The sequence below is a fragment of the Octopus bimaculoides genome, chromosome 1 (genome assembly GCF_046866305.1).
Source record: "Octopus bimaculoides isolate indiv1 chromosome 1, ASM4686630v1, whole genome shotgun sequence".
NCBI lineage: Eukaryota > Metazoa > Mollusca > Cephalopoda > Octopoda > Octopodidae > Octopus > Octopus bimaculoides.
The window spans coordinates 94687328-94710277 of record NC_142928.1 but is presented as its reverse complement, the minus strand read 5'-3'; the positions used below and the strand labels follow the sequence as shown (position 1 = coordinate 94710277).

At 37.3% G+C, this 22950-nt stretch overlaps 1 protein-coding gene across 8 annotated transcripts in view; it reads right to left on the bottom strand.

Annotated features, from left to right (window-relative positions):
- The window catches only part of LOC106875275 (uncharacterized), a 43330-nt gene that overhangs the window by 18949 nt on the left and 1431 nt on the right, over positions 1-22950 (bottom strand). For 2 of the 8 annotated variants that reach the window (XM_089354096.1, XM_089354100.1), the window contains exons 2-10: positions 22926-22950; positions 19600-19680; positions 17375-17462; positions 14917-15005; positions 9944-10000; positions 5888-6081; positions 1246-1356; positions 1089-1153; positions 184-245 (exon numbers count right to left, since the gene is read on the bottom strand). The exon at positions 22926-22950 is cut by the window's right edge and continues 73 nt beyond it. In XM_089354096.1, the coding sequence (XP_089210222.1) occupies positions 184-245; positions 1089-1153; positions 1246-1356; positions 5888-6081; positions 9944-10000; positions 14917-15005; positions 17375-17401 (605 nt within the window). In that variant the 5' untranslated portion in view covers positions 17402-17462; positions 19600-19680; positions 22926-22950. The remainder of the gene's footprint in view (positions 1-183; positions 246-1088; positions 1154-1245; positions 1357-5887; positions 6082-9943; positions 10001-14916; positions 15006-17374; positions 17463-19599; positions 19681-22925) is intronic. The other 6 variants (XM_089354040.1, XM_089354056.1, XM_089354089.1 and 3 more) reach the window with 4 other exon arrangements.

Genomic DNA, 22950 nt, shown 5'->3' with positions numbered 1-22950 from the left:
TTTTAATTCAGAACTTCTGAAAATAAGACATTTGTACTACAGAGTCAGAGCCAGTTTTAGCTGGGTTGGTATCGAAAGGGTTAAGTCTGTCTGAATATAAGGTTAACATAGAAACAAATCCATGTTTATTGCATATTATTTAAGATAGAATGTTATTAAAATATACACTGAAGAAAATATTACCATAGTTCTCTAGTGTTCATTGTAGTGGTTTGCTGTAGTTTGTTGTCATTGTCAGCGATACACTGTAAAAAAATATATTATTTATATATATATATATATATATATATATATATATATATATATACATGCATAAAATATTTGGCTTTAATTTAAGAATAACTCATTAAATTCATGGATTTAAGAATATGCAATTTTGTGGTATCCATTTCTTTTCAATGTGTTCATGATGCAATTGAGATGGCTCCAACTAGGAATTCAAGCTGAGCCATAGGTGACAACTTACTATTATATGGAAGTATCTGACACTTACATTCATAGTGACTATTTTAACTCCAGAACTCATTCCATAACTGTAGATGACTCTTACACAAGATACTTCCCACTGCAACAGCTATTTTGCAAAGGAACTATTGCAGAAAATGTCACAAAGCAGGATTATCCTTTCTCTAACAATAAAAAGGAAACATTAGCTGCCACTTGCAATATGTACAAGCCTAATAGCATGTAGAAATTGTTTCAGGTGCCTTTGTGACCACAAGCAGACAGACATCTGGGTTGACTCTCAGCTCAGAGCACTGAGGGTGTAATAGCTGTAGAAAGGGCTGCACCAGAGTTAGTTGGTACTCTTATTTAGCTGAGTAAATTGGAGCAATGAGAAATGATGTAACTTGTACCACTTGGTCCAGGAATCAAACCTATGTAAGCTCAATACCGTAACTAGTAAGCCACAAACTTTCTACACAATAATCCATGAAAATATGGAGGATAGTTTCTCAAAGTTACCTTCACTGCAAAGTTGGATGCATATGGTAAAAAAAGAAAACAAAAAATCCATTCTGAGTGTTTACAAGAATTACATAAAAGTATAAAAGTAATAAATTAACATTTCACAACATTCCACTTACTTTTGAATTGGATATTATGATTTTGAGCATTGCACTTCTAGACAAACCTGAACCTTGGTACCATCCTTTAAAAAATGAACAATGGAAGAAAGCATTAGAATGAATTAAAATATATATATATTCTCAAAATTCAAATAATGAGAGAAACTATACCAACTAGCAGTTTCTTCTAATATCTTGTTTTCTTCGGGTTTGATCACAACATCTTCATTACATAAACTCATTATTTTACTTTCTAAGTTTTCAATGGAGACATCCTCGAGTGAACCTGTTACAAAATTTCAGAAACAGAATGCAATGAAACTATTTTCATATTTATTGCCATGTTATATTTCTTAGCTTTGATTATTGTAGGATAGTTTGTTTTATGTGAACACAAGAATTGTGATATAAACTAGCAATAAAAACAAGAGTGCATTTTGCACCAAAAGCCAATATTTGAATTTCTCTTATGGTATCTACTGCAGTATAGTTTGTTCTAACAGAACACCCACATTTACTTCTGGGTATTAATATTGCTTCCCTCACTAATATATATATATAAGTGAGACAGTTGCAAGAGAAATACCTAGCTAAGGATAAACCTCTGTACCTGGCTTTCGTTGACATGGAGAAAGCCTTTGACAGGGTCCCCCGATCCCTTATCTGGTGGTCAATGAGGAAACTTGGGATAGAAGAATGGTTAGTGAGAGCTGTGCGAGCCATGTACAGAGATGCTGCCAGTAAGGTGAGGGTTGGAAATGAGTACAGCAATGAATTCCGGGTAGAGGTAGGGGTCCACCAAGGTTCCGTCCTCAGCCCCCTATTATTTACCATAGTCCTCCAGGCAATCACAGAGGAGTTCAAGACAGGTTGCCCCTGGGAGCTCCTCTATGCTGATGACCTTGCCCTAATTGCGGAGTCACTATCAGAACTAGAGGAGTAGTTTCAGGTGTGGAAGCAAGGTCTAGAATTGAAGGGCCTTAGAGTCAACCTAGCTAAAACCAAAATCCTAATAAGTAGGAAGGTAGATAAAACACAAACCCCTTCAGGTAGATGGCCCTGCTCAGTATGTAGAAAAGGAGTAGGTAGTAACTCTATAAGATGTACCCGGTGCAAGCTATGGACACATAAGAGGTGCAGCAACATCAAAGGCAGGTTAACTAGCAAGTTAGTTTTTGTTTGTGGCAGATGTTCAGGTGCAATAAAGACTGCAAACAAACAGGAAACAACTTCTATCTCATTCCAGGGTGAAAAACTAGAGGTAGTCGATAGCTTCCGCTATCTGGGCGACCAAGTTAGTAGTGGGGGTGGGTGCGCTGAAAGTGTAGCTGCTAGAATAAGAATAGCCTGGGCAAAGTTTAGAGAGCTCTTACCCCTGCTGGCGACAAAGGGACTCTCACTCAGAGTAAAAGGCAGACTGTATGACGCATGCGTACGAACAACCATGCTACATGGCAGTGAAACATGGGCTGTAACTGCTGAGGACATACGTAAGCTCGCAAGGAATGAAGCCAGTATGCTCCGTTGGATGTGTAATGTCAATGTGAATACCCGTCAGAGTGTAAGTATCTTGAGAGAAAAGCTGAACATTAGAAGCATCAGTTGTGGCGTGCAAGAGAGACGATTGCGCTGGTATGGACATGTGGTGAGAATGGAGGAGGATAGCTGCGTGAAAAAGTGCCACACCCTAACAGTTGAGGGAACCCGTGGAAGAGGTAGGCCCAGGAAGACCTGGGCTGAGGTGGTGAGGCAAGACCTTCGTACATTGGGCCTCACCGAGGCGATGACTACGGACCGAGACCTTTGGAAATGGGCTGTGCGTGAGAAGACCCGGCAAGCCAAGTAAGATCGTTGCCAGTGCCCCTGGACTGGTTCTTGTGCGGGTGGCACATGAGATGCACCATTTTGAGCGTGGCCGTTGCCAGTACCGCCTGACTGGCTCCTGTAGGATTTTCGAGCGAGATCGTTGCCAGTGCCCCTGGACTGGCTTGTGCGGGTGGCACATAAAAGACACCATTTCGAGCGTGGCCGTTTTCGTGCGGGTGACACGTAAAAGCACCCACTACACTCTCTGAGTGGTTGGCGTTAGGAAGGGCATCCAGCTGTAGAAACTCTGCCAAATCAGACTGGAGCCTGGTGTTGCCATCCGGTTTCACCAGTCCTCAGTCAAATCGTCCAACCCATGCTAGCATGGAAAGCGGACGTTAAACGATGATGATGATGATGATGATATATATATATATATATGTATTTTTAATAACATCTGCATGGTATAATATATGCTATAATTGATTGCATAATTATCACTTGCATACGAGAATAGCCCAGTAGCTTGTACCATGTGTTTTGCTAATTGTTTTAGGTGACTAAAACATATAGACACTGTCTTGGTTCTATCTCCCTTGTCTTAGTAGAACACTGAGGATGAAAAAGTTGGTAGGAGGAATTTTTCAGCACAGTAGACTGGGAAAATATGAAATCATGTGCTTTTTCAATGACAGAGCATGCTGCCCAGTCCAGGAATCAAACTCATGACCTAATGATTGTCAGTCCAATACCCTAGCCAACACAAGTTGTTGAGTAGTGAGAGGAGGGCACAAACACAAACATGCACACAGATGTAATTACATGATGGGCTACCATAATTTCTGTCTATCAAATTCACTCACAAAGCATTGCTCAGCCTGAGGCTATAGTAGAAGACACTTATCCAAGGTGCTGTGCAGTGGGACTGAGCCCTAAATTGCATGATTATAAAGCGAGATTCTTAACCACAACACTACTTAGTATTGAAATAGAAAGAGTACCAAGTATTATTATTATACAGATTTTAAGTAAGGCAGAAACAATTATTAAACATGTTAGAAATGTCATGGCATAAGTAATTTTCAGATAACAGGAGACAATGAAAGGATCTAAAAGTTATTTTATAAGTAAGTTATGATCCATCATTAGATCGTACAAATATAATCATGTTGAGGTAAACTAATTACGAATAAAATAAAAAAAATTTCTGGAATAGACAAAAATAAACATCTTTTTTTGTAGAATTCATAATGAATATATCTTATTCCAATATTTTAAAAATGAGTAAAGTGATAGTTTCCTTGTCAAACAAGATTTCTGCAAATGAGTAGAGTATGCCAAAATGCTCCTAAGCACCAGGTGGTGGTGTTACAAGAGAGTAGATATAAGCTAAAGGTATAATAGGATTTGAACTCAGAACATACAGAGCTGAAAGAAATACTACAAAGCATGCAGTCCAATGCTCTAATGATCCTGCCAAAATATGGGAGTGTGTGTGTATATATATAAAAATATATAGCTTTAGGGAAAAGAACCAAGGTTCATGAACTCATCGATGAAAATCCACTGTCATATATAGAAAAATTAATAATTAAAAGCACAATAAATGAATATAATACAATATTATTTAAGCTGGTTTTTGTATATAATATACTTGTTAGCATATATTATAATGGACGTAGGGTTGATTATGGAATGTTTATTATTTTGATATTTTAAATAATATTTTTCTATCGTTATACAATAAGTATTTTATATAAATTCATTTGTATTTATTGTTGGTTGATATATACATTCATTTATTATTATTATTGTTGTATTTTGACCTGAAGATTAGCTATATTTTTGATAGATTTAAATTTTGTTTCTATTTGAAAATTGGTTATGAAACACGTGTAGTCATTTTATTATCTTTATCTTATGATATTTACTTTGTATTATATTATACTCATTTATTGTGTTTTTAATTATAAATTTTTTCTATATGTGACAGTGGATTTTCATCGATGAGTTCATGAACCTTGGTTCTTTTCCCTAAATCTATATATCTATATATATTTTACTCTGTGAAACTTAATTTAATTTTAATTTTTAATAAATTGATTTTAATTGAGTTCTTACCTGTAATTTTGGATTTTATCCATAAAAGAAGTACACTCTAAAACATTAAAGCAGTAATGTTTAGAAGGTTGTTTGTTATGGCTGGTCAGAGAGTGACCATTGGTTTCACACCTATATAGCACTTAGCTGTATAGGTGACTCGTCAGACACAAATGGCAGGAGGTACAAGTCTGACAAGTTACCTAGAGAGCTAAGTACTTTATAGGTGCGAAACAAATGGTCATGACAAAGAACCTTATAATGATGCTGGAAGGATAAAGGCAAAGTCAATCTCCATGGGATTCGATCTCAGAATGGAAGAAGCTAGAGCAAATACAAGATATTCTAACAACTGTGCCGATTTGCTGTGTATTATCACGAGAGAATTACACAAATGTATTAGAGTGGTAGTTATCTTTATTTCACATTTCAAAATAATTTTACAGTTGGATGCCATTTATATAGTTAACAATACATCCATAAAATATAAGCACTTAAGCAGAGTAATATCTTGCACTGTTGTTAACACTGCAACCTAACATGATTTTTTTTTTTTTTTTTACATTACTATCATGAATTCTAAGACTCATAGGGATAGTTATCGGGTTTCCATGGTGTAAAAGTCATTGAAATTACAACATACCCCTGAACAGGACACCAGTCCATTGTAGGGTCAATAGTTTACAACTGAGTGGACTGGAGCAACATGAAATGAAGTGTTTCATGAAAAAACACAATGAACTGCCTAGTCCAGGAATTGAAATCATGATCTTGTGATTGTAAGTGCAACACTCTAAAACCACTAGGCTATGTACTTAAACCTCACAGATTCTATACCACACTTGAAATTCACAATCAATGCCCAATCCCCACTGTTATGTTACACAAATGTTTCAAGTGGACCAACTTACCGTGATTGATTAATGTGTCTGGATCTATCGGTGAGAAACACTCATCTCCTAATGCATTTATCAACAAAGTCAAGGGCTCCTCAGTTTCTTCTTCATTACTGTCGATTTCTTCTTCATTACTGTCAATTTCTTCTTCATCACTGTTAATTTCTTCCTCCACCATATTCTTCCAATTCTCAAGCTCAAGCAAGCCACTGATATTAGAAATAAATTACTATCAATGCATAGAGCACTTGCATTTATACAGTACATAGTATATATATTTTTTGAGTTTGTAATTTTTACTAGAAAGGAAAATGCACAATGGTAATGTTTGATACCACTTTTACATGACTGTTCTATGCAGAACAAATGTTGCTACATTTTAATCCCAGGAAAACATCTTTTCTTGCTGGTTAATGACACACAACTTGTGTCTGTTTTATTGCAAGTAAGGGAGCGAACCACTCCCAATCCAACAGCAAAACCAGTAGACTGGCTGGTTTCTCAGTACTGGACGTTTGCCTGTTAGAGATGGCAGCTATCCGTCCTTACTCGCAATATATAAACAAAGTGGGAAATGGTTTTCCTGGGGTTAAAATGTAGTAACACTTGCTCTGCATAGAACAACCATGTAAAAGTAATATCAAACATTACTGTTTTGTAATGTTATGTGAATCTCTGAAAATGTCAAATGGTAAGCTTAAAAGAAACCCTGGCATCAAAACAGTGGCATTTTCATTATTTGTTTTTCTTGAAAAATATCTCTGCTCTGTTTACTTAAAAATTTATACATTACATTGCAGTTTGTGAACAAGTTTGTGATTTCAACAAAGGGCCAGTCAAGAGCTGACCATAAGTGTGATGAGCAAGTGTATGGTACTTGATTAAGAGCAACACAAGAAACTTTGTTTTTAAAGCACTGATATTTGGGTTTTCTCACTGATAATTATAGCCTTCGAGAGAGAGGGGGAGAGAGAGAGAGGGGGAGAGAAAGAGAGGGGGAGAGAGAGAGAGGGAGAGAGAGAGAGAGAGGGGGAGAGAGAGAGGGAGAGAGAGAGAGAGAGGGGGAGAGAGAGAGAGAGGGAGAGTATGTGTGTGTGTATGTATGCATGTGGTTTAGTAGTTAGGATATTTGACTCGTGATTGTAAGGTCATGAGTTCAATTTCCACTTGATGCATTGCATCGTTGAGCAAGACACTTAATTTCATGTTGCTCCAATTCCACTAAGCTGGCAAAAATGACATGTACGTGTGTTTCAAAGGACCAGCCTTGTCACATTCTCTGTCATACTGAATCTCCCTGAGAACTATGTTAAGGGTACACGTGTCTGTGGAGTGCTCAGCCATGTGCACATTAATTTCACAAGCAGGCTGCTCTGTTGACTGGTGTTGTTTGTCTCCAACCTTTCATGACATAAGAACATGTCAGGCCATGGGGAAATGTTACTTTGCTGGGAATAAAGTAAGTATTGGTGACAGGAGGGGCATCCAGCAGTACTAAATTGACCTCATTTACATAAGTCAGATAGAAAAGTGGATTTTAAAATGGTGACAGTGATAAAACACACACCATATTTTTTTTTTTTACTATGCTAGTATGGGTTGGCCAAACTTAGGGCAGTATTCTATGGTCAAGTATCCTTCTTATTGTTAATCCTCACTTGCTTTTCAAGTAAGGTATTTTTCTTCCACTGATCTTCACAAAGCAAAAGAAGCAAAGATACAGACATATTGTTTATAAAAGTAAATATATCACCATTAACCATGCAGTGTCACCATAAAAATGTGGAAGCACACACACACACACACACACACACACATGTACAGTTTCTCTTTGGTTTGCATGATACTCAGTTTGCAGTTACAATTTAGCACATTGGGGCTTTAAAGCAAAATCCCCTACCCTTTTTTTTTGTAGTTAATCACTACTTTGCTTGTCCTTTTTGTTTCATTTAGCTTTCACCTCATTTATTTGATAGTGAGACAGACCACACTCTAAATTAACCCCCAAGTTGGAATCATTTAAAAAAAATTTGTTTAATATCGAGATTGGAAAGAGTTCAAGAACTCTTCAGAAACTACAAAACAGTTTAAAGTAATTATAATAATTTGCAAAAAAAACAAAAACAAAAAAACAAAAAACTGCTGGTCTTTCAACACACATCATTATAAAAACAATAGGAAAAGCTCTTCTTATTATTATTTAGGATAGAAGATAAACCCGAATATTACAACAGTGCCTATACACACACATGTACATAGCTGTCTATGTATCATACTTAATGTATACACACTGTTGATAGGCTAGTTATTGCAGTATTTGTCTTGAGATAACATTACTTATAGACTTGCTGTTTTAAAAAGACAATAAATACCAGAGGGGCACATATATTCATCTTATTTGGTTGTCAAGAAAGTTCTTGCAGTTTTTAACTTTTAAATTCAGATGCACATATCTCGGCTCAAACAAAACTTTATTAATCGAAGTAAGCACAATCAAAATCAACACACTTTTGCCAATGCGAAACAAGTTTATTTATGCCAGTAGCATAAATATCCTGTGACAATGAAGTCCTTGAAGGCGTGTTTGGCATTGTCTTGGTTTTTGAAGCATTTCTCATGCAGGAAGTTGTTGAGGTGCTTGAAAAAATGGTAGTCGGTAGGCAAGAGGTCTGGTGAATATGGCAGATGAGGCAGAGTTTCATAGCCCAATTTGTTCAACTTCTGCAAGGTCAGTTGTGCGATGTGTGGCCAAGCATTGTTGTAAAGAATTGGTCCTTCTCTACTGACCAATGCTGGCTGTTGTTGTCGGAGTTTCTTATGAATTTCGTCCATTTGCTGACAGTACTTCTCCGCTGTAATGGTTTCACCTGAATCCAAGAAGCTGTGATGGATGAGACTGGTCGCAGACCACCAAACAGTCACCGTGACCTTCTTTTGGTGCAACTTTGGCTTCGGGAAGTGCCGTGGAGCTTCGTCAGCATCCAACCACTGAGCTGAGCATCGCCGGTTGTTGTAAAGAATCCATTTTCATCAGAAGTCACAATCCGGTCGAGAAATGGGTTGTTCTTGTTGTGTAAAAGAAGGGAAGACAACACTTCAAAACGGCTTTCTTTTGGTTGTTGTTCAATTCGTGCGGCACCCATTTCTCAAGTATTTTTGTTTTTCCAGTCTCTTTTAAATAGTTGGAAATTGTCGTATATGTTACGTCTAATTCAGAAGCAAGCTCTTGAACAGTTGTGTGTGGATTGGCTTCCACTAAGGCTCTCAGTTGATCGTTGTCAACATCCAATGGCCAACCACTAAGCTTATCATCTTCAAGACTCTTGTCACCGCTACAAAATTTCTTGAGTGGTTCCTGGGCCAAATGCATTGTTGATATCGTGAGCTGTTTCAGCAGCTTTTCAGCCTAGCTTGAACTGGAATAAGAAAATTGTGCGAATTTGCTTTTTGTCCATGTTGTATTCAATGTTCCAGAAAAAATGGCCTAATTATTCAAAATGAAAAAGAGTAACACGATTAGATAGAGCAATAAATAGGCTTTAAAATGATATATAAAGTCAAAGTAATTTAATGTAAATTAATTTGAAAATACATCATTTAAAACCAAAATTTAAAATTCCGCAAGGACTTTCTTGACAACCTAATAGAAGTAGCCATAAATGCAGCAAATGCATTTCAGCCTTTTTAAAGGCATGCACTCATAGCCAGCCACATGCTTGGGTGAGAATTCGTTGTCTCTGATATGGGGAAAAAGAGAGAAAAAACATTAATGTTGCAAATTGCCACCCAGCTGATTAAAAATCCAGTATGTGCAACTGAGGCAATATTTTTAATCAGTTGGGTAGCTGATTAAAAATACATCTGTCACTCTTGCTGGCTGCAGCTGGGATGAATTTTTGCCTCTCTCTGATATTTGTCTTTTTAACACAGCAAGCCCAGAAGAGGTGTTATCTCAGGACAAATACTGCAATAACTGGCCTATCTACAGCATATACATTAAGTATGATACATAAAAGGCTGTTCAAGCAACTCAGTTACAAAAAAAAAAAAAAGTCAAATGTATTAACATACCTTTCTGCTTCGTCCCATAGACGTGAAATCTTTTCTATAATTCTGAAGTCAAATTTACTGGAATTGACCAGATCAATGACAAAATGAACAATTTTAAAGATTTCAATATTTATGAAGTAATTTACACATTTTGCAATATTTCAGAACAGTTATGTTTTGTTTGTTTGTTTGCCAATCTACACATTATTAAAAACACTAGCAGAAAACCACCTTCTGGGCAGTTTTTTGCTTCTCATTAAATGATAAATATTTACACTAGAAGTTTCAGGTGTGGAAGCAAGGTCTAGAATTGAAGGGCCTTAGAGTCAACCTAGCTAAAACCAAAATCCTAATAAGTAGGAAGGTAGATAAAACACAAACCCCTTCAGGTAGATGGCCCTGCTCAGTATGTAGAAAAGGAGTAGGTAGTAACTCTATAAGATGTACCCGGTGCAAGCTATGGACACATAAGAGGTGCAGCAACATCAAAGGCAGGTTAACTAGGAAGTTAGTTTTTGTTTGTGGCAGATGTTCAGGTGCAATAAACACTGTAAACAAACAGGAAACGACTTCTATCTCATTCCAGGATGAAAAACTAGAGGTAGTCGATAGCTTCCGCTATCTGGGTGACCAAGTTAGTAGTGGGGGTGGGTGCGCTGAAAGTGTAACCGCTAGAATAAGAATAGCCTGGGCCAAGTTTAGAGAGTTCTTACCTCTGCTGGCGACAAAGGGACTCTCACTCAGGGTAAAAGGCAGACTGTATGACGCATGTGTACGAACAGCCATGCTACATGGCAGTGAAACATGGGCTGTGACTACTGAGGACATGCGTAAGCTTGCAAGGAATGAAGCCAGTATGCTCCGCTGGATGTGTAATGTAAATGTGCATACCCGTCAGAGTGTAAGTATCTTGAGAGAAAAGCTGAACATAAGAAGTGTCAGTAGTGGTGTGCAAGAGAGACGATTGCGCTGGTTTGGACATGTGGTGAGAATGAATGAGGATAGCTGCGTGAAAAAGTGCCACTCCCTAACAGTTGAGGGAACCCGTGGAAGATGTAGGCCCAGGAAGACCTGGGCTGAGGTGGTGAGGCAAGACCTTCGTAGATTGGGCCTCACCGAGGCGATGACTACTGACCGAGACCTTTGGAAATGTGCTGTGCGTGAGAAGACCCGGCAAGCCAAGTGAGATCGTTGCCAGTGCCCCTGGACTGGCTCTTGTGCGGGTGGCACATGAGATGCACCATTTTGAGCGTGGCCGTTGCCAGTACCGCCTGACTGGCTCCTGCAGGATTTTCGAGCGAGATCGTTGCCAGTGCCTCTGGACTGGCTTGTGCGGGTGGCACATAAAAGACACCATTTCGAGCGTGGCCGTTTTCGTGTGGGTGACACGTAAAAGCACCCACTACACTCTCTGAGTGGTTGGCGTTAGGAAGGGCATCCAGCTGTAGAAACTCTGCCAAATTAGATTGGAGCCTGGTGTTGCCATCCGGTTTCACCAGTCCTCAGTCAAATCGTCCAACCCATGCTAGCATGGAAAGCGGACGTTAAACGATGATGATGATGATGATGATTCCTAGTCTGTATAACTTTTCTGATATGTTATGTCTAATTTTCCTTTGTATCTTTTATTTGCTCACTAAATATTTCTGTCATTATTTTATTGCGAAGACCTGTTGAGGCAAGTGAAATAGAAACCGAACTAAATTCGACGACTGGCACCCATGCCAACGTCGTCTCCTTCATTGGACATGAAACTCAGCTTGCAAAGACTTATTGGGGCAAGCGAATTCGGGATGGCACCTGTGCCCAGCGTCGCCTTTCTGGCACTTGTGCCTGTGGCATATGTAAGACTTTCGAGCGAGATCGTTGCCAGTGCCCCTGGACTGGCTCTTGTGCAGGTGGCATATAAAATACACCATTTTGAGCGTGGCCGTTGCCAGTATCGCCTGACTGGCCTTTGTGCCGGTGACACGTAAAAGCACCCACTACACTCTCGGAGTGGTTGGCATTAGGAAGGGCATCCAGCCGTAGAAACTCTGCCAAATCAGATTGGAGCCTGGTGTAGCCTTCGGGTTCCACCAGTCCTCAGTCAAATCGTCCAACCCATGCTAGCATGGAAAGCGGACGTAAAATGATGATGATGATGATGATGATTGCAGTCTTAATCTCTTTCTTTTAAACAAACTCAAAAAGTAGCCTCTGTATGGTTATTTAGAATGATGGAAATAGAAGGAATCAAAAGGGTTATAATCAAAGGTCTACAGCACATGAAACAGCCATACCAACAAATCTACCACTGATATTTCCTTTTCAAATTATGTTGGCATCTCTGGAAAATTTCATTTTATTAAAAAATACTCATATAGGTTGTGTGGTAAGAAGTTTGTTTCCCAACTACATAGTTTGGGCTGACCAAAGTATTGGTAGTGAATTTGGGAAATGGAAACTGAAAGAAGCTTGTTATATACATATATCTATGTGTGTGTGTGTCTTTGTGTCTGTTTGTACCCCACCACTACTTGACAGCTTGGTGTTGGTGTGCTTAAGTCCGTGTAACTTAGCAGTTTGGCAAAAGAGACTGATAGAATAAGTACCAGTCTTAAAAAGAGAAAAAAAAAGTACCGAGGTCAATTCGTTTGGCTAAAATTCTTTAAGGTGGTGCCCTAGCATGGCCATAGTCTAATAACTAAAAGAAGTAAAAAAAAAAAAAAGATTTAAATTCCAAAAGGAAGGCAACTCAAGACATGTTTGTGTAATTTTTCAGAAGTGCTGGATCATTTAAAGTGGATGGAACATGTGGGAGAGAGGGACCCAGGAAAACATGGGATGAACTATTGAAAACTGAGCCTTATGAAGGAGATGACTAAATATTGAGATATCTGGTGCATTGCTGTACTAAAGAAGACCCATCTGCCACAGCAGAAATGGTATCAGTGCTGGTGAGAGAGAAAAAGAGGGAGAGGTGGAGAGAGAGAGGTGGAGAGAGAGGGAGAGAGAGAGAGAGAGAGAAGACAAAGATGGAATGAAATCAGTGTTAAAAAATGCTATCTTGCAATGAATTAAAATTAGTTTTCTATAGTTGAAATTTTTAATAATAAAAGGAAGCTAAAACTACACTTTGATAAAAATATATTAAAATTAGAATTTTCTAGAAAGTGCAGACTTTAATAACTGCATTCTTTTAGTAAAAGTTACATACTCCAAACTAATAAATAAGCAGCTTTAACGATGATGATGATGCATAATGATTTATATCTTCACTTTTTAGTTAGTTATTAGAATATAATTATGTTGTAGCTCTACCACCTGCACACTGATGTCTACTGTATCTTCATTTTTAATTCTAAACCAGGGATATAGTACATGTTAGGGAGTTTCAACATGATTCTATGTAAGATATTCCTCATATATTGTAGGGTTCCTGGTTTGTCTCCTTGCTATCATCATCATCATCGTTTAACGTCCGCTTTCCATTCTAGCATGGGTTGGACGATTTGACTAAGGACTGGTGAAACCGGATGGCTACACCAGGCTCCAATCTGATTTGGCAGAGTTTCTACAGCTGGATGCCCTTCCTAACGCCAACCACTCAGAGAGTGTAGTGGGTGCTTTTACGTGCCACCGGCACGAAGGCCAGTCAGGCGGTACTGGCAACGGCCATGCTCAAAATGGTGTATTTTATGTGCCACCTGCACAAGAGCCAGTCCAGGGGAACTGGCAACGATCTCTCTCGAAAGTCCTTACACATGCCATGGGCACAAGTGACATCACGATTTCGCTTTCGCTTGCCCCAATAAGTCTTCGCAAGCTGAGTTTCATGTCCAATGAAGGAGATGACATTGGCATGGGTGCCAGTCGTCGAATTTAACTCGATTTCGATTTCACTTGCCTCAACAGGTCTTAGCAAGTGGAGTTTAGTGTCCAATTTACTCAATATATATAAAGAAGTGGCTGTGTGGTAAGAAGCCCGCTCTCCAACCACATGGTTCCAGTTTCAGTCCCAGTGTGTGGCACCCCGGCCAAGTGCCTTCTACTATAGCCTCAGGTCAATCAAAGTCTTGTGAGTGGATTTGGTAGACAGAAACTGTAAGAAGCCCGTCACATATATATATACACACACACACACACACAAATATATATATATGTGTGTGTGTGTGTGTGTGTGTATGTATAAATGTTCGTGTGTCCTTGTGTCAGTTTGTCCCCCTCCCATCGCTTGACAACCGATGTGGGTGTGTTTGTGTCCCCATAACTTAGCAGTTCAGCAAAAGAGATTGGTTGAACATATCTGGTAGAGTGTATATATTAAGTAAGGCTCAATCAGCATTCATTGGCAATTTCCTTACAAGTGCAACTGATTAATTTGTAATACATTTTGCCATTACTATTGTGACCTTACATGTAGCTTTTAACAAAGTTGAAATGTCGAAGGTGAATGTAAACTAATAATTGAAATGTTTACTCCATCAAAATATTACAAAGAATTTTCAAGAATATATCGATTATTAACTAAAGTTTTTCCTCCTTATTGCACAATTATTTTATTTTTAGTTACCTTTTTAAGGGTACATTAAATATGTTACCACTAACTTAAACACTGTTTTTTCACGAGGATCACATCTCTATTATTTATTCTTTACACTAACCAGCATACAAGCTTTTACTTTATGATTCTCCCCTCACTACTTCAGAAAGTACAGCAACATCCATGCTTTCCAATGAGACTTTAATAAGAATGAAACATGTCTTGAGTTGCCTCCCATATTTCCTAAAGTAATTAAAATTAAAATGTTAAAATGTTATCAATCATTGACTAATATCCCCACCACTCTCAACAGATTATCTTCAGTTATCTTTTCAATGGTCTCTGCACTGAATACTATATTCAACAAGTAGAAATAAATGGCTGATAACTGCAGGGCAGTAGATATTAGTTAAATTCTTATGTACAATATTTTGTATTTGAAAATCTTGAAAGGAAGTTATTGATTTACCATGGCGTCTGCCTTTTTTTATGCGAGAGCCCTTCTTCATTGTTCCAAACATCAAAAGCTTTTATTGTGATCCCATAATCTGATTTCTCCTAATAAAGAGAAAAAAGAAAGAATTAACATTGCTAACTGCTGAAGCAAAACTTTACAAGTTGTCATATAATTCAAACTATATTGCTTACACATTTCACATAGTAATTCCTTTTAGATTTAATCTTTGCCAGTCAAGTGATGTGTTGGCACTCCGTCGCTTACAACGTCGAGGCTTCCAGTTGATCCAATCAACGGAACAGCCTGCTCGTGAAATTAACGTGCAAGTGGCTGAGCACTCCACAGACACGTGTACCCTTAACATAGTTCTCGGGGATATTCAGCATGACACAGTGTGACAAGGCTGACCCTTTGAAATACAGGTACAACAGAAACAGGAAGATAGAGTGAGAGAAAGTTGTGGTGGAAGAGTACAGCAGGGTTCGCCACCATCCCATGTCGGAGCCTCGTGGAGCTTTAGGTGTTTTCGCTCAATAAACACCCACAACGCCTGGTCTGGGAATCGAAACCGCGATCCTATTACCGCGAGTCCGCTGCCCTAACCACTGGGCCATTGCGCCTCCACTCCAGTCAAGTGATACACAGGACATATTTCCCTATTGTCCATGCATCACATGATGTATAGTCCCAGTTTTTTTATTCAGCCACCAAAGTAACTTGGAACTTATGACAGGAAAGCTTTTTATTATTCAGAACGTATCAAACGAGGGCTAGCTAAAAGCCTAAAAACAAGCATGGATGTTTACAACAAACATGAAAATGCTTCAGTCATTAGACTGTGGTCATGCTGGGGCACCGCCTTGATATTTTAGTTGAATGAATTGACTCCAGTACTTTTTGTTTTAAAGCCTGATACTTATTCTAAGTCTCTTTGGCTGAACTGCTAAGTTACAAGGATGCAACCACACCAACACCAGTTGTCAAATGGTGGTGGCAGGACTGATACTTTTTTTTATTTTCCACAAGCCCAAATTTTTTTAGATGAAAGAATATTGTAAATTGTATAGGCCCCAGAACATTATTAGTACACAGCATCAAAAGATAAAAAGTCAAATATAGTCAGAACAAGATATAAAACTAAATACGGAAAAGTATTTAGTTTCATTCTCTACTGTTTTGACCACCCCCATCACACCCTTTCTATATTTGAAGTATTATCATGTCTTATATTGGTCACTTAATATGCTACACAATCATTGAATGACAGAGTCCACCAGAAGAAAATGACTGCTTAAGTATTACAATATCATTGCAACACTATGGAGTAGATTGTAACTCAATATCATCATCATCATTTTGCATTTGTTTTTACAAGCTTGCTATGAATGTCTTCTTCACTGCAGTGTTTTGCCATTTATTGCTGCAGATCTTTGGCATTTTTAGCTTTCACTTCCACTTCCACATGTTGCTTCCAATCAGACTGCTTAGCACTTTACACAACTGTCATCATCTTTATTAGTGCAATCTTCTCTCAGCACACTACATCTGCTTCCTCTTATACTTTTTACTTAGTTCCTTTGTGCTTTGTTGTTCATGAACACTAATATTACACACCTATCAGAGTATGCTTGCCTCATTTCCTTCCAGCTTTTGCAAATGCTTCACATTCAAAATCAGTTAGGAAACCTCTATGTGGTTGTTCAGCTTGCTGGAGAAATACGCAAATCTCTATCAAACCATGCTCCACTGTCTTGAAAAAAAGTAGGACAATTGAATAATGTGGTTCAAGATGGTCAAGTCATAAGTGGAACATCCAAGAATATCTGCTGGGTCTAGAATAAGCAATATGGATCATGATCTGCTATCATTCTCAACACTCTCACATCTGCTATCAATGGCCTCATCTCCTGCACTGCCACTTATCACTTCTTCCTTCCTTAGCCACTCTTATTTCTCCCCACCACTCATACTAATATTTACCTTCAACCTTGTTCCTTTCATTACATTCAACATTCTATCTATAACCATCAGTCACTTTCCACTCACACTCCAGTGAACTTCCCAATCCTTTGTTTGTGTTATCTCTCACACTCACCTTTTATATCTTGAGAATACACTCAAATATCTTGTAACTACATCAGTCTTCTTTCAAGCTACTCACACCCACCCTTATATAATCTCTCAACAATAAGCATAAAACCATATCCCTCTCTACTAAAACCCCAAGTTGAGGGGTCTTCTTCTTTGTCATGAAAAAAAAAGCACTTAGTACACTCTGTAAAGTGGTTTGGAAGGACATCTAGCAGTAGAAGCTATATCAAAGACAATGAAACTCACAGTCTTCTGGCTCACAGATCCCATCAAACTGCTCAACTCATGCCAGCATGGATGATGAACATTAAATGATTTTGAGAACTGCAATCTGTGAATATTACAATCTATACAAATATAAATAATACTAAGTACTCACTTTAGTATCCATTAACATTAGTAACATATTCCAATCAGTGACTTTTATAAGGGATCGTTGCCAGCATTCCCGTTGGAAACCTTCAAGGCTAAATAAATATATATGTTTAAAAGGGAAATGAATTAAAACGAAAGATGAGAATCAACTTGATTCAACATACTCTTTAAAATACAGAGTCGCAGTTGACTGGGTATATATTAAAGGTGTGTAACCTTTGTATATGACTAAGTTTACCAACCAGTATTTGTAATGTTACAGTATGTGAATTTTATGGCTCAGTACATATAGCAGCAAATAAAATGTTGTTGTTGCTGTTTAGCCTCTCACATCAGTCCTCATCTAGTAGACCTATGGTCAGAGGCATTCCAACTGTGAATATCCTGTCTTTGTGATGGTCGTAGTGGTGAGTTGCCATTCTTACCATCATTTAATGTCATCTTTCCAAGCTGGTATGGGTTGGACAATTTGGCAGGATACAAAGAGTTGGAGGTCCACATCATCCTTCTGTGTCTGTTTTGGTATGATTTCTACAACTGGATACTCTTTTTTAATGCCAACCCCTTTATAGAGTGTTTTCATAGCACTACCATTAGTGAGTTCACTTTGCAACTTACAAGACTAAAGGGTCTTTTATAACTGAAGAAGATTAGGAAAGAGAGTGTGATTATTTAAATCAAGGTGATGAGAGAGGGTAAATCAATCTTAAACAGCGATTATACAATCATTTTTCCTCGTTTAGACTTAAACAATAGCACATCATTATCTAATAAAATTTGGGAATTGAAAGAAAATGGTATCGATTTTAACCTTAAATGGGAAATCGTCAAGAGAGCACAACCCTATAGAAATAGTAGATACGGATGTGGACTGTGCTCTATGGAAATTTATGAAATTTTTAAACTTAAAGATAATCCTAATCTAATTAACAATAGATCTGACCTTAGGGTTCTATGTGTATATTGTTACTCTCGTACCTTTAAATATTTTAAAAAGTAAATCTTGCTAATAATATATTATTTTAATTCCTCTTGTTTCCCTGACTATTAACTACTTTATTTGAGTTATAGCTTTAAAGTATAAATTTAGAATACATTTTAACCTTTCCCAACCCACTGATATTATTCCTACATTTCTCTAGCTAATTCTAAGTCTCTTCTACCATATTATCAATTCTGAAACCTTAGCTTTAATTCTCTTAGTTTAGTCCTGATTTTCTAACTTTATTCCTCCTCCTTTCTCTTTGTTCTGGTTTTGGCCATTAATATTATGGTTTTACTTATAAATAATATCTCTCTTCTACTACCCCACATTAATGCATATCTTATTCTAACTATAAATGTTTGTCTTGTTCTAATTTAACTATTAATGTTCCCTATGGTTTTAAATTTAGAACTTTAGTGTTTTGCTATATTATTCTAAATATACTGAGGAATAGATATATTCTTAATTCTTCAATATCTTGACCTAAATTCCCTTACCTTAAATTTCCTCTAGCCACTCCTTAGGGTATTGTCCTTCCATTTTCATTTTATTTCTATATATATTTTTTCCTTTTTTCTTATCTTTTTTTTTCTTCTTTTTTTTCTTTCTCTTGCTTGATTTACCCCTAACCTGCTGTCCATTACTACTTAATCTACCTTCCTCTAAAATGAAATTACTGCTATCTTACCCCTCCAATTAGAATATATAGAAATTAAATTCTTGTTTGATTCACTAGACTGTTGATTGGCAGCCCAGTCAAGATGGTATTTTCTTCTTCTTCTCCTACTCTTGTTTTTGCACATATCTACAAAATGACTTTCTAAAATGAAATTCCATTATGCAGCTGAGGAGTACAATGAAACTCAGACCTCTGGCTCACGATCCCTTCTGTTTTTTATGTTTTATTTATATTCCTGCAAAACCAATGTGGGATATAGAATATGGAATATACAATCATCATCATCATCATCATCGTTTAACGTCCGCTTTCCATGCTAGCATGGGTTGGACGATTTGACTGAGGACTGGTGAAACCGGATGGCAACACCAGGCTCCAGTCTGATTTGGCAGAGTTTCTACAGCTGGATGCCCTTCCTAACGCCAACCACTCAGAGAGTGGTACAATGAAATAAAGTATTGAATGTCTTATTGAATATATGGAATATGTCTTATTGAATAGATGAAATATTGAATGTTCAATATAAAGGATTAAATATATAAAGGCGAATATGTATTTTCTATACCTTGTGGTATTTCATGTAATAGGTTGGTTGGTTTTCTGTCTTTTATACCAATTCCTTTGGACAGCAGCAGTATGTGTTTGGCTATTTTTAGAATTGATGTTAAATTTATTTTTAGAAATGATGACATTTGAGAAATTGTTTTGTGTTTGGGTTGTAGGGATAAGATTTTTAAACCCCAGTAGGTGTTTGGCTATTCTTAGAAATGATGCCAAATCTATTTTTAGAAATGATGATATTTGAGAGATTTTTTGTGTTTTAGTTATAGGGATATATATATATATATATACATAAGCATAATTATAATTAGGGTTCAGCAAAAATTGCTTCACCACATACCAAAATTTAGAAATAGCAGTTAAAACACTATTCTGCTACCATAATATAACTCCCAGACAGCAGCACTCGCAACTTACATAGGCAAAGAGGAAAAAATAACGAATCCACCCAGCTTTGATTAACTGTGTACGTGTTTCAGGATTAAAGAGATGTAAAAATATATTACTCACCTCTATCATCAGCACAGTATTTCAAATTATAAATCCGAGAATGCTAATTATTAAGAATATACATTCGACCAAGCACCATGGGGCTTGGTCGAATGCATATTCTTAATAGTAAGAATATTGTAAATATTGTAAGAATATTTTCTTAATTGCATTTTCTGATTTATAATTTGAAATACTGAAAAAAAAAAAGCACTTAGTACACTCTGTAAAGTGATTTGGAAGGACATCTAGCAGTAGAAGCTATACCAAAGACAATGAAACTCACAGTCTTCTGGCTCACAGATCCCATCAAACTGCTCAACTTATGCCATCTGTGAATATTACAATCTATACAAGTATAAATAATGTTCGATGGCGCTTGGTTAAATGCATATTCTTAATAATTAGCATTCACGGATTTATAATTTGAAATACTGTGCTGATGATAGAAGTGAGTGAGTAATATATTTTTACATCTCTTTAATCCTGAAATGCGTACACAGTTAATCAAAGCCGGGTGGATTTGTTATTTTTTCTCTTTGCTTATGTGAATCTGGGAGTTATATTATGGTAGTGGAATAGTGTTTTAACTGGTATTTCTAAATTTCGGTATGTAGTGAAGCAATTTTTGCTGAACCTGAATTATAATTATGCTTATAATTATAAAACTTCTGTATAAGTTTACCAATAATGGTTCTTTTAACATACCAAACTACTTGGTAAAATTATTAATTATTAATTTTACGCTATATCTGTGTATATATATATATATTTATTTAAAGAAATTTGAGTGGTGTTTCTGTCCGTTACGTTTTTATGCTTGTTAACTCCTCCTAGACTGTTGGTGCAAAGACAACAAAACTCAAACTAACAACTTCCCTAATCCCAGGGAATGTCCTAAGGGGATCTATTTTTTTAAGGGCCGCCTAGTTGGGGCTCTACTAACCCACCCCCCACTATTTTTACTGCATTTAAAACTAAATACATAGCATTGGCAACCAAATTGGAGCAATGACAATGGATTTCATACCATGAACTCCCAGGGAGTATCATAAGGAGGTTCAATTTCTGAAGGGCAGCTTAAATGGGCCCCACTGACCTCCTATTTTTACTGCATTTACCTCGCTCCTATGTTTATTAATTAAACTATGATCAGCATTGGTGCTTAACACATTTGCAGAAATAAATTTGAGTATTCTTAAATACCTTCACGTACATTCAAATCGAGATAAAGAGTTACAGCAGGTATGTTTCAGGTGTGGTAGTGTGGATATTAATATTTTGCAGTTTATGAAACTTATGTCTAGGTGGAAAACTAAAATCTTCTTGTTCCAGTTACAGTATCCCACTAAAAATTTGTAACAGAAGATAGAATGAGATTGAGATGAAATGGATCCTATTCATTTTATCTCAATCCCATTTTAATATTTTTTCGGAAATGGTGAAGTGATGGAAACATTATGATAGTTGTGATAGTCATACATTTCACTTGCTTAGTACGAATGGAGGTTCAAGTCTAAAAGTATGAAGTGAATTAATTACTGCAGTGAGTTTGGAAGCACATATAACTTTGTGAAAGTGTCGCAAACTTTCATCGTCAGAATAAAATGAAAAAAAAAAAAAAATAGAAACATGGAAAATGGATCGTGAAGGCCTCAAAGGTGCCCTCCACAGGAGCCAGCCCGAATGCTGCCTGAAACCACAGCAGAATTTAGACTAGTGCTGGTGACATAGAAAAAGCGCCCAGTACACTCTGTGGAATGGTTGACATCAGGAAGGGCATCCGGTTGTAGAATCCATGCTAGAACAATGGCGCTTGGTGTGGCCCGCGGGCATACCAGCTCTAGTCAAACCGTCCAACACAATTAGATTTAGTTGCTAATTCTAATAGGATGTACAACTGTATTGAACAAGCTTAGGTATGCCATTTTGAAAGTCCTGAGAGATGCAGTTTGTTCGTGACTGGTGTAAGGATTTCTCTGGGCAGATAAAATAAAAAAATAAAAAAATCCCTATGTAAGCTAGTGCTAACCCTGGATCAGTTCTGAGAGGCGTTCCAGCCATGACCATATTGACTCGTATTTTTGTGATCTTTCATCAAAAAGGTATTTCATGAAAAGCATCCTAACATTTGTTTTTCTTCAGACACAGTGTATCTAGGACAACATTACCCAATGTGTCTTTCCGTTTATTTTAAGACAGTTGAGTGTGATTTGAAAGGGAAATTGCCTGCTATTTCTCGCAGGTCCAACGACAACGTTTAGATACTTTCTTGTCAGCTGGCAAGTAGATCAAGCTATTAGCTGTCAGAAGTGAAAGTGCTCACTGCTAGTGAAGTATCTCTCTGTCTGCCTGTATGCCTGTTGATTCTTTGGCTACTGACAGCTAATACCATGACTGGCCGGAGCGAGCTATATGTCTGTCTGTCTGTCTCTCTATCTATCTATCTATTACTCGAAAGTTCGCGCGTCCGCGCTAGCTAGTCGTGAGTGGTCGATCCTATTATTTTTAAACTTCAAACTTCATTTGTTTTCTATTTTGATAAATTCTCTGTTGAAAATTATATTTTTATATTTTAAATAATTTGCAATTTCAGGAAATATGTTTTTATATTAAATTTATGTTTTCTACTCACGACTAGCTAGCGCGGACGCGCGAAATTTCGAGTAATAGATAGATAGAGAGAGAGAGAGACAGACATATAGCTCGCTCCGGCCAGTCATGGTATTAGCTGTCAGTAGCCAAAGAATCGACAGGCCAGCAACAGGCAGACAGACAGATACAAAGTTAACAAATAATTGGCGCACACGAAAAAAGTACAAGAAATGAAAATAACCTTACTTTTCATAAGCAGTCTTAGGAAAAT